General features: G+C 42.4%; 1 protein-coding gene across 1 annotated transcript; it reads right to left on the reverse strand.

Moving 5' to 3' along the window:
* Window positions 1-7861: 7861 nt before the first annotated feature.
* Window positions 7862-13276, reverse strand: LOC110486032 (vitamin D(3) 25-hydroxylase). Its single transcript, XM_021557342.3, is given in 10 exon segments — window positions 7862-8395; window positions 8543-8684; window positions 8808-8890; window positions 8893-8988; window positions 9182-9320; window positions 9670-9843; window positions 10162-10322; window positions 10690-10842; window positions 11090-11252; window positions 12950-13276. Coding segments are annotated over 10 exon segments (1491 nt in total). The 5' UTR covers window positions 13112-13276; the 3' UTR covers window positions 7862-8177.
* Window positions 13277-13319: the final 43 nt, after the last annotated feature.

A 13319-nucleotide genomic window follows, 5' to 3' on the forward strand; every position in this document is an offset into this window, starting at 1 on the left:
GATAGGTACTTATTACAGTAAGAAGCTGTTCCTTCTCTTGCTAGAACAAAGGACTACTTGCTGTGTACTGACCTGGTACCGACGAACCTACCGTTTCTACTTGTAGAATTGGCAGTGGCCAACAACTTGACTTTGAGCCAATCAGAGAGCTCGAACATTTATGTGGGGGAGCTGACAAGTGACAATTGAAAAGGAAAGACCAGGGCATTTTTTCCCGGCCTAATCTAATTGTTCTAAAACAATAAAGCTGCATAATGCATATTTTTTTTCTAGAGAAAGACTTTACATCTAGCTACGGAGTTTTGTGCTGGAAGAAGGATTTTTTGTTAGTGCACATTATCAAACCCATCTTATTAGTTACTTAGCGATTACTGAGCAAGGCAGTCACACACACTTCATATGAAACAAATGGGGTGGTCAGTGCAGCACAATGTAGCACCAAATGCTTTTAGAACAGCTTGCTAATTGTAATGATGGGGCAGTGAATTGAAGCAGGTGCAGGTGAAATGTTTTAATAAAACAACAAAACCAAGAACACAACACTAACGTAAGGCAGTGCGCCGAGACACAAGAATAATGGTTAGTACTCTGGCGAAGTTGTACTCCGGAGGGGAGGAGCAGACATGACAGTATCAAACCACGCTACTGCCACCTTCTGGTTTGGAGTGGCTGATGACTTCAAGGTCTCTGCTGTGTCAACACAAAAGAGATTGACTGCCGACACTGTTCAGGCGCTACTCACTGGGCCCACAACTTCAACGTGGAAACGTAGGTAGTATTTGGTTGAGACGTTGATCGATGAGATTTCGACTTTTATTCGCCCAGTCAAAAACATAGACAGGAGTTTGTTGAATTCCCAATGTGTTATCACTATGCTTTCAACCATCTAAAAGCACAATCACATTCCAATGGAAATACAATGTCTGATTTTTGGTTTAGTTCTCATCTAAATGTGTTATTATTGTGCTTTCAACCGTTTAAAAGCACAACAATGTTGAAATGGGAACACAATTTCAAATATTTTGTATTTATACAACAATTTAACGTGTTATCACAGTTAGCAAGCATTTGTTATTGCACAACCAATTGACCAGGATTGCAGTTGAGATAACATTCAAAGTACATAGTGCAAGTGAGTAGTGCTGTTCGCAACAGATTATTATAACAATTGTGAAGAACTCCACAGACCTGCAACCTTTGAATGCCATCTTGAGCTTGCACATTTTCTATGATTGCATAAGACATTTAGTAACGATAACCTCAAAATGTGGCCATGGATGTGTTACTAATTTTAAGGTTAAATAAATACTGTAACCCTAAGAAGATGTGCTTGGATATTTGCATCTGAGCCACTGGCTTAATCCTATTCTTTACCTTAGATCTTGGTTGAGATGGAGTTTTGAATCCAGCATATCAATAATTAATTTGTAGTCAAACTGGAATTAAAGCCAGACTAAGTGTCACCTGTCTTTGTGATTGTCCCTGGTGTATTTATCCCTGTGTTTCCTGTCTCTGTGCCAGTTCGTATTGTTTTGCCAAGTCAACCAGCGTTTCTCCTAGCTCCTATTTTTCTCAGTCTCTGTTTATTCCTAGCCCTCCTGGTTTTGACCCTTGCCTGCCCTGACGCCGAATCCACCTGCCTGACCACTCTGCCTGTCCTCGAGCCTGCCTATCCCCTGGTACTGTTTGGACTCTGACCTGGTTTATGAACTCTTGCCTGTCCCCGACCTGCCTTTTGCCTACCCCTTTTGGTATAACAAATATCAGAGCTCAACCATCTGCCTTGTGCCCTTATATTAAGTCAGTGGCACAAATCTCTCCAATGCAGAAAAAATGGACTAGTAAAGGCCCCGTGTACTACTTTTGTGAAAAAAATGTATACTAAATGTATTATTTTTACCACCTTTTTCGTGATATCGAATTGGTAGTTACAATCTTGTCCCGTCGCTGCAACTCCCGTACGGACATGGGAAGGTCGAGAGCCATGCGTCCCCTGAAACACAACCTGCCAAGCCGCACTGCTTCTTGACACACTGCTCGCTTAACCCAGAAGCACCACTGTGTCGGGGAAATATAATACAGCTGGCGACCGAAGTCAGCGTGCACGCGCCTGGCCACAACAAGGAGTTGCTAGAGCATGATGGGACAAGGACATCCCAGCCGGCCAAACCATCCCCTAACCTGGATGACACTGGGCCAAGTGTACACCACCTCATGGGTCTCCCGGTCACGGCCAGCTGCGACACAGCTTGGGATTGAACCCGGATCTGTAGTGATGCCTCTAGCACTGCGATGCAAAGTCTTAGTCCTCTGCGCCACTCGAGAGGCGTATGTTAGTGCTTAACAGCATTTGTAACTTGAGTCTGATAATTATCTGTACAAAACAGTTAATATGATAATACTTGTGGAATATGAAAATACCTGCTTGATATGTTTTCCAGTTTATTGAAATACTTTGCAAATGCAATTTATTTCTACGTGTAAATTGAAATGGTCTATTCATTCCTTTTATATTTTAGTAGATGCTCTTATCCAGAGCAATTTACAGCAGTCAGTACATAAATGTTTCTACTGGTCCCCGGTGGGAATTGAACCCAAAACTCTAGCATTGAATGTGAAATGATGCCGAAGAACATGGCTGACGTTTTACATTCTCCCAAACAATTGTGCTATTTTGTTATTTTTTGGGGCATTTTGTGTAACTTATTTTTTAACTTATTGTGTACATAATGTTGCTGCAACCGTCTCTTATGTTCAAAAAGATCGTCTGGATATCAGAAAAGTGATTACTCACCACGGACTGGAAGAAACGTTTTACTTTAATGAGTCCGACGAGAAGGATATCCTGCTTTCACTAGAAAAGGCCCAAATCCACGCCTTTTGCGTGAAGAAAATACGCCGGAAAAGGGGACGCAGATTCGGGATCCTTCTGAGAATTCCGATGCGAGCGAGTAAATTCCCAAATCTTTCCATTCTTCTTGCAAACGTGCAATCATTGGAAAATAAAATTGATGACCTACTTTTAAGATTATCTACTACCAACAGGACATTAAAAACGGTAACATATTATGTTTCACTAAGACGTGGCTGAACCAAGATACGGACAACATAAAGCTAGCGGGATTTTCCATGCACCGGCCGAACAGAGGCGCTACGTCTGGTAAGACAAGGGTTGGGGGTGTGTGTCTTTTTGTCAATAACAGCTGGGGTGCAATGTCTAATATTAAAGAAGTCTCAAGGTATTGCTTGCCTGAGGTAGAGTACCTCATGATAAGCTGCAGACCACACTATCTACCAAGAGAGTTCTCATCTGTATTATTCATAGCTGTCTATTTACCACCACAAAATGAAGCTGGCACTGAGACCGCTCTCAACCAACTCTATAAGGCCATAAGCAAACAAGAAAATGCTCACCCAAAAGCGGTGCTCCTAGTGGCCGGGGACTTTAATGCAGGTAAACTTAAATCAGTTTTACCACATTTTTATTAGTGCAACCAGGGGGGAAAACAAATCCTAGACCACCTTTACTGCACACACAGAGATGCATACAAAGCTCTCCCCCACCCTCCATTTGGCATATAGGCCATAATTATATCCTCCTGATTCCTGCTTACAATCAAAAACTAAAGCAGGAAGTACCAATGACTCGCTCAATACGGAAGTGGTCAGATGACGCGGATGCTACACTACAGGACTGTTTTGCTAGCACAGACTGGAAAATGTTCCGGGATTCATCCAATGGCATTGGGGAGTACACCACATCAGTCATCATCTTCATCAATAAGTGCATTGATGAAGTCATCCCCACAGTGGCTGTACGTACATATCCCAACCAGAAGCCAAGGATTACAGGCAACATCCGCATTGAGCTAAAGGCTAGAGCTGCCACTTTCAAGGAGCGGGGGACTAATCTGGACGCTTATAAGAAATCCCGCTATGCCCTCAGATGAACCATCAAACAAGCAAAGCGTCTATACAGGATTAAGATTGAATCGTACTACACCAGCTCTGACGCTCGAAGGATGTGGTAAGGAACTGGGCAACTGAACTGTCAAATTGACTGTCAATTGAAAATGGTACTTGCAATTAATATATTTACTTGGAATAAAAGACAGATACATGTGCTGCATACTTACCAACTTCACAGCCAATGTCTGCAAGAAAACACATCTTTATACAAATTAAAAACAATATTACAACTGGTTATTAGCGTTATTTACAATAACATACAATTTACCACAAGATACAGTGAAGTGGGGAGCCGGCCAAGCAGTGAAAACAAGGGTGGGGAAAACACGAGACAAAAGTGATGAGAACTCCTCACTAGTGATCTTCTTGTCCAGTGACTGGACTTACCTGTCCCTGTTCCTCCAGTCCGACGCAAGCCACCTATGAGAACATTTGATGGATTAGTACAGTGTTATGAAGGGGAGATATACACTTTTCAACAGTTTTTGAAAGTATAGCCTACCTTAAGCTGGTCCCCTTCCAACTCAGAGCACAGAGAATCAGACTGATCCGAACTTACTGGCTCTGGTGGATTGGATACCTCCTGGGTGGCTCGGGCGGTTGACAGCCCTAAAGTCATTTGGAGAGGTAAATTGAAGATGTACATGTTTATGAGCTCAGCATAACTAACATTGCTTGCTTTCTCAAAAGTCAACCACAGCTTAGCATGCTTTGTCTCACGGGCTTCACCGAAGTGTAGGGCGTCAGGGCTTTCAGTGGTCGACCGTCCAACTGCTCCAACTGGAGAATATTGTTGGCTTCCACCCAGGTAACCCTTATGAAGACAAAGAGAAAAATGCCAGTGTTAGGAAAACTAAAACTAGTTTCTGGATATTTGGGGTGCAAATTCAAATAGTTTTCTGAGATTTTTTATATTCACCTTAAAGGATGTTGACCCCAGCTAGGAGCGAAAGAGCAACGAGATTTCCCAGGTCTCGCCTTCCTTTCATCCTTTCATCCTTCTTCCAAACCAAGTCATTTGCACGGATGTCAAAGCACTTGGTCCCCTTCTTGATTCTCCTCCGGTAGCTCTCCTTCTGCTTATCCTGTGCCTTGTTGATGTTCAGTCTCAGCTTGATTGATAACAGAAATATGCAAATATATATATTTCATATTATTACAAATACCTCTCTTACATATCTTCTGGTGGGTCAAATAAAGTAAGCATTGAAAAAACAATTTATCAATGCAAAATTTAAATTGTGACACACTCACTCAAATTGTGCCAGCCATGGTGAAACAACTTTGATGGGCTTCAACTCTGGCGCCACAGTCTTCACGCTCTCAAACTTCTGTCAGGTTAGACAGGTACTGACCTATAAGCACAAAGTGACACATTGAAAACACTGTGTGCGCTCTGATATGACATTCATCAAAATCATAATCATTTCAGATTTAATAGCATGTGATTGATAAACAAAAGGTTATTTGACTTTCCCAGCTGTCCACATCCTTGACAATCCCACGCCAGAAGAAGCGTAGGCTGATTTTGGCAATCATGCGCTTCACTCCGAAATGTCCAGCATGCATCTGTCAGCGCCGCCTCCTTCTCCTCCTTAGCGAAAATTACCCTCATGTGCGGCTGTGCATCATTCCCCTGTAGGTATATGTGATTGCCTAACAAGTTGGAAGACAAGAGTCATTGAAATACTAAAGGCTAAGTCAATTTGCACTGCTGTCTTTCTCTCGCTCTCCATCTCTCTCCCTGTCACTTTCTTTCTCACTTTCTTCCTCGCTCTCTTTCTGTTTGGGTCTCTCTCTGTCTAGCGAAGACACCTATATAAGGCCAGTTGGAGTTACCATAATTGCTTAGACCTATCCATTTGATTGATCAGGGTTAACTTATCAATGTGACAGACATATAACTAAATGTATAACTAGTGACATGTAGATGAGCAAATAACGTTAGCTAGATGGAAAATGGTCGTACATAAATCCTTCCAGTGATATAACAGTAACAGTAAGTTAATAGAAATGAACTGCTCAACGGTACGCTGAATTGTGAATTTCTCTGCTCCCCTATGAATGTTGCGTCTCTTGTCGAGATCAGTGGTGCCTTCGTAGTACTTCGCCTGGTTGGAAAGATAAAAGATAATCAAACAGAAAATACAAACAGGAAGCAGCTACAATAACAGTTAGCTTGCTAGATAACATTAGTTTAAATCAAACTCTCTGGCTGAGGTACATCAATAGCTAGCAATGTCAATATAAAATCCATCTAAAAACAGCTTAAATTATTTATTTCTATTTAACAATATGTTCCTATATAAAAGCAAATAGAGTTGAAGTTGGAAGCTTACATACACCTTAGCCAAATACATTTAAACTCAGTTTCACAATTCCTGACATGTAATCCTAGTGACAATTCCCTGTCAGTTAGAATCACCATTTTACTTTAAGAATGTGAAATGTCAGAATAATAGTAGAGAGAATGATATTTTTCAGCTTCTATTTCTTTCATCACATTCCCAGTGGGTCAGAAGTTTACATACACTCAATTAGAATTTGGTAGCATTGCCTTTAAATTGTTTAACTTTGGTCAAACGTTTCAGATAGCCTTCCACAATAAGTTGGGTGAATTTTGGCCCATTCTTCCTGACAGAGCTGGTGTAACTGAGTCAGGTTTGTAGGCCTCCTTGCTCGCACACACTTTTTCAGTTCTGCCCACAAATGTTCTATGGGACTGAGGTCAGGGCTTTGTGATGGCCACTCCAATACCTTGACTTTGCTGTCCATAAGCCATTTTGCCACAACTTTGGAAGTATGCTTGGGGTCATTGTCCATTTGGAAGACCCATTTGTGACCAAGCTTCAACTTCCTGACTGATGTCTTGAGATGTTGCTTCAATATATCCACATAATTTTCCTCCTTATGATGCCATGTATTTTGTGAAGTGCACCAGTCCCTCCTGCAGCAAAGCACCCCCACAACATGATGCTGCCACCCCCGTGCTTCACGGTTGGGATGGTGTTCTTCGGCTTGCAAGCATCCCCCTTTTCCCTGCAAACATAACGATGGTCATGATGGCCAAACAGTTCTATTTTTGTTTCATCAGACCAGACGACATTTCTCCAAAAAGTACGATCTTTGTCCCCAGTTGCAAATGGTAGTCTGTCTTTTTTATGTCGGTTTTGGAGCAGTGGCTTCTTCCTTGCTGAGCGGCCTTTCAGGTTATGTCGATATAGGACTCGTTTTACTGTGGATATAGATACTTTTGTACTTGTTTCCTCCAGCATCTTCACAAGGTCCTTTGCTGTTGTTCTGGGATTGATTTGCACTTTTCGCACCAAAGTACGTGGGTCAAACCAAAACAAAACAGGAGATAGCTGCAAGTTGCGGCTGGTGAGGAGCAACTGCAGAAAATGTAAGTAGACTGTAGTTGGAACTTCATGATCTTTGATCACGTGGCTGTTTTAATGTTCATGCAGTCAACATGTAGGCGAAAGTCTTCAAATGTTTCTCCCCATAATGCACAAACTTTGAAAAGCAGGCCACTCAAACGCCCCCAGTGCAGAGGAGAGATTTCTTCATGGATCTTTCTGGAGAGGAGACTATAGAGGTCCCTCCATAAATTACTTACATCTGAGTGGTTATTATTGATCTGAGAGCAATAATCAGTTTGGTAAAGGCGAAAGCATTTAGAAGCTTTAAGAAACAATTTTATATAAAAAATGTCCAGCATATGATATCTAGGAGGCAAATAGCAATAACTATGCATGAAACGTTCGTCTGCAATACTAGGTTAAGCATTGCAGCTTATATAAGAGCATCATCAACATTTTTTGGGGTTCTGGAGATTCAACCTCAATCATAAGAGTTACAGATGCAGGTAAGGGGATGGGAGGACATAAAATCAGAGGTTCACATTTTTAATCCAAATCACATGGTTTTAGTCATTATTATTTTACTTAAGAAAACTTGATAAGAAAATACAATTCGTTGTAATTAACAAACACAAAACCAATAGTTTTAACAATGGTATGGATTACAAAATACATGCAAGCATGCTGAAATGAATGATCATTCCAATATCTGATCCTTACAGAAACTGACACAGATTATAAGGCATTAAATGGTGGGTTACACATTGTTGAAAAACTACTCATCGGATGAATTACTGAAATGAAGTTTACTTATTACAGAATAAGATCTATTGCTGTCTGACATAACTAGATCTCTCTTGTGGAGACTGTGGGTAGCTCCTTGCTGCTCCTCAGGCGCACTCCAAGGCGGTAGGGCTTTGGAGACTGTGTCCCACCAAAGATGAGGCTGAAATCTGGGACACCTCCATCCTCAGGCCAGACGAATCGGTAACGCCGAAGCAATGTCACTAGAACCAGGAAGAGCTCCATACGTGCTAACCCCTCCCCCAGACACACACGAGATCCTAGGGAACACACACACGGCTATCAATGAGAACAACATTTCGCTCATACCTTCATATGCATGCAGCCTGGCATTTTATGTCAACATATTCTCCTGTCTTAGTATAATTTATAAGCTTTAGATATTGACGCTTTTGGCAAAAAGGCACCTGCAGAGAATGGCAGAAAGGCTTCTGGTTTCACAAACTCTCCGACCTCGTTGAGGAAGTTCTCAGGGTTGAACTCGTGAGGGAATTTCCACTGGCCCTCTTCATGCAGCACTGAAGACAGGTTAGGAATCACCACCGTGCCCTGGAACAGATGAGGGAGAGAGGGATTAAGGGTGAGAAGGACATCATTCACTGTAGCCCAGGAGACCTTTATAAGTCTAAGGTCAACAACAGGCAGCATATCAGTCGTCATGGTAATGCTCACCTGGGGCAGCTGGTAGCTGTTTATTTGTGTATTGCTGCAGGTAGTATGGAACACGCTAAGAGGAACGGTGTCACTCATGCGCTGTGGATCGTGGCTTGAACATACGGCATGGCATGTCTGTCCTCAAACGAAGCGTCTGCACGCCCCTCAAGAACCTCGGCGATCTCTCGGTGACAGCGATCTGGGACAAACACACACTCTTTGGCCGGGTTTTCCATCCGATCAAGTCTTGTAGAATGTTTAATATTTACAGCTAATTTCCTATTTAGCCGACATATGCGTCGTTTACCGTGAATGCGGAACCATTGTCTACATGCGCCATCGAATTGAATGAAATGTCTGCCAGTGTGTGTGTTGTGTATGTATTTCCTCACCCTGTACATGCTGGTTGGTCATCAGGTATTGCATGGCAGAGCGGAGGGTGTTGGAAGTCGTGTCTGTCCCAGCAATGAACAGGTCAAGTAGTAGAGACACCATCTGAGCATCATTAAATGTGGAGCCTCCATCAGCTGTCTGAAACACACAAACACATACACGCACGCAGACACCAAAGGCATCTACATTCAATTCTGCATTCCACCCTGCTCCATCCTGTAAAGTACGTCCTCCTCTTCTACCAGCCCAATGAAAATGTTTGCCCCGTTCACAGAAGTCATTCCAAAGACTAAAAATGGGACCCGATGCCTCTCTGATTGGCAAATGGGATTCAGGGTAAAGTCCTGCAACAGACTAGTGTCCTATCCAGGGGTGTACTTCTACATCAAGCTTCTTAATGCTACAGAAACAGGAGAAACAGGCTACTTACTTTATATCTTATCTTCTTTATTTTACCTTTAGAACCATACTTCTATTGTTCTCCTACCTTGTCAATCTGGTCCAGGTAGCAGTCAAGGAGGTCTCTGGGCTCTCCTGCGACCCTTGAATGTTTGTGCTTGGTCACAACCTTCTTGATATGTTCTTTCATTTTATCAAATTTGTGGAAAACGTTCCTGAATGGCAAAGGGAGGGGCCTCAAGACTGGTATGATTTCATAGAGCTACAAAAAATAGATGGGAGGAAATGGAGGTAAAACAGAGGGGAATGTGGATCAGAGTGTCATGTCTAGCACAGAGAGGTCAGTGATGATCATGTAACTCTTATAAAAAAAAGTTTCCATCTAGAATCTAAAAGGATTATTTTTGCTGTCCCCATTGGAGAACACTTTGAAGAACCCCTTTGAAGAACACTTTTGGGTTCAGTGTAGAACCCTTTCCACAGCAGGTTCTATCTGGAACCCAAAAGGGTTCTACCTGGGGACAGCCGAATAACTATTTTGGAACCCTTTTTTAGTAAGCACGGAGGGCTTAGACTGTACCATGGCCCAAGGTCCGAGAGCTTCCTTGGTAAACTCCTCTAACCTCTGGATGAGGGTGAGGATGACGGGGTCGTCATATTCAAACCTCTCTCCAAAAATCAGCGAGCAGATGATGTTAGATGCAGCCAGATGGAACAGGTGCTGAGGATCCATCGAACCACCTACCAGGGCACAGCGACGATCACCACACGAGGCAATACACACGAACAAGGTAAGAACAACGATCACAGAGCTACTGAATTGAACACACTGACAGGATAGATAAAGTAACAATCCCCAGAGTCTTTATACCTAATGTTAAAACAAGTATAGTAAATATAGTCATACTGGGAATATTACTGAGAGTATCTTATTTCTGTGATGTTTGTGTGGTTTATGGAAGCGTGTTACAACAACAAGGGGTTAATAGTGTAATGGTTTGATATAGTATTTGGAGGAGCTTTGGGGTGGATACTAAGCGCTGATAATGACATAAATATGTACAGTGATGACTGTGATTACTAGGACGTTGTGTGTGTGAGACTGTACCAGCACTGCTCTCCAGCTCAGTGCAGATGTGGGACACCTCCTCCAGGATGCGCTCTTCCATGGAGCGTTTGCCCAGACCAAAGTTTCTCAGCGTGGTCAGTGCAAAGCGCCGGTGGTCCCTCCAGCTGGAGCCATAATTGGCCATGACGATCCCTGATCGGCACACACACATACAAACAAACACACACGGAGCGTAAGTGGGTCGGACTCACTGTCTCATGCCTGCGACTTTAAAATCAGTGTCACCCTCAGCCCAAGGGGGGGATTTCCTTTTGGGCTAATTCTTAAGACGTTGGTTTCTCCTGTGGGAGACCAGGGCTCAGATACCGCCAGTGGCACATACACACACATAGTTCCCTTATTATAATACATATTATAAAAGGGGTCAAGAAAGTTCTACCTTTGCCTTTGAAGAGGTGGCTGACCATCATATGGGTTGGTCGTCCAGCATATTCCGCTGCGCGTGTCACCAGTGCCTCACGAACCACCTCCAGGCCATTCAGAACCACTGCAGGCCGTGAGCCGATGTACAGACTGAACACGTTACCATAGCGCCTCTTCAGCTGAAGCACAGAAGGAGAGGGACAGGGGGGAGTATTTATTGTGAGAATATAATGGGGAACTTTTCTTTTGAAATGTTATTCAAGCACGCAAGGGTTGATGGATAAGCTTTCAGTCGTGCGTTTTTGGAGTGGTTAACAGGAGTAACTCTTGGCTGACTACTATTATTTCTCCCTTTACAAGTTGTGTAGCACTCTGATATTAAACATTGAGTCCCTGGTTTCCTTTCTTTATGTGTAATAACAAAATAGCTCAACCTTATTCAGAACATATCTATACGGTGTTGTTAGTGTGTTATTACACCAGGATAATAAAGTTTTTCCCTTTTTTTTATTCAATATTTTTTCCTTGTTTACAAATCCCATAGAATGTTACGGTTTAGAAATAACAGAAAGCATGGTTTTTATCCACAATTTTCCCTAATTGTTTTACTAGGTAAGTCAGTTAAGAACAAATTCTTATTTACAACTATTGTATCTGTTGTCCTAAAACTTTAGCCTACATCACACTTAATACCCATTCAGTCAGACTGGTCTCATAGACTAGACGCAACATAGTAAATGTAGATCCGGGACTCTCAAATTAGTATGATGTTACCTCTGGTATGGTTACAAAAGACAGATGGTTACTTAAGGCAGTGGTTCCAAAACTTGTCTTACTTTTAAGAACCCTGTCCAGATTTAAATTGACTCTTGAAGGTTCTTACAGTCCCATAGATTTTGTTGTAATTTTTTTGTCACTCAAATATCACATGAATACACATTAGACACGGGAAACTGTATAGAATTGCAAGAAATTTAGCTTTAAAACGGCAACATTTTCTTTGCACCCCATGACAAAATTTGTAGAATTGCAGGAAATAAGCTTTAAACCTGCAAAATCCTCTCCACCAACAAGAGGGGTGTGAACAGTTTTTTTTGTCATGAACTGTTACGGTGCGTGAATGAGGACCCAAAAGCGAATTAACGTAAACAGAGCTTCTTTAATAACAAAACAAAACGTAGGCTCAGATGGACCGGCAGGTTCCGACAGGACAGGACAAGGTTGCAGCAAACATGACGATAGTCTGGTTCAGGCATGAACAACACAAACAAGAATCCGACAAAGACAGGAGCAGAAACAGAGAGAGATATAGAGGACTAATCAGAGGGAAAAAGGGAACAGGTGGGAAAAGGGGTGACGAGGTAGTTAGGAGGAGACAAGGCACAGCTGGGGAAAAGAGGGGGAGAAAAGGTAACCTAACAACGACCAGCAGAGGGAGACAGGGTGAAGGGAAAGGACAGAAACAAGACACAACATGACAGTACATGACATGAACAGTGCTGTGCATATATAAATAGACGTGGTGCGTGCGTGCAGGGAGGGCCCAGCAAATTCATAACATATTGTTCATTTTTGCAAATTCATAACATATAATACAAATGATAATTCGTAACATATCCTACGAAATAGGTGATGGTCATCCATAATACACACACACAATACACACATATCATAACATATCATACATACTAAATGGAGCGACTTGGATTTATTATACAGAATAATAGGAATCCGTTGACCTATATTACGAGTTGCTTGAAGAAAGTTATATCCAAAATATTAGCGTCACAAAAAAAAGTTATTTCCAGCAGCGTAATCGTAGCAGGTCTAGCGAGAGTTGGTCTAACTCTAGCCTACAAAGTATAGCCTACTTTACCCCTTCCAGGTCTTTGAGGGGGTTGACAGGATGCAGCTGTAGCAGATTGCCAAGGATGGGCAGGGGACGGGGTCCTGGTGGGAAGTTTTTAGGTCGGCGGACCCTGATGAAGAAGAATAGAAGGAGGATAAAGAGCCACAACAACACCACCGACCCAAGCATCGCAACTGGGCTTCAGGAATTGCATAGGCTACTTCACGATTTAAAGCTGGCTGATTTAAAGACGCCGGTTGCCACCCACACAAATTGTGGACTTTGTTTTGAACACTAGTCAACAAGGGTTTATGAGAGGGATATTTGCTGACTCTAAGTTCACAGATCTATGGCAACAGTCAATGTGGGAGGGAACCTGTCTGCCTATGGGAGACTT

The sequence above is a fragment of the Oncorhynchus mykiss genome, chromosome 13 (genome assembly GCF_057628025.1).
Source record: "Oncorhynchus mykiss isolate SJ-2025 chromosome 13, ASM5762802v1, whole genome shotgun sequence".
Taxonomy (NCBI): domain Eukaryota; kingdom Metazoa; phylum Chordata; class Actinopteri; order Salmoniformes; family Salmonidae; genus Oncorhynchus; species Oncorhynchus mykiss.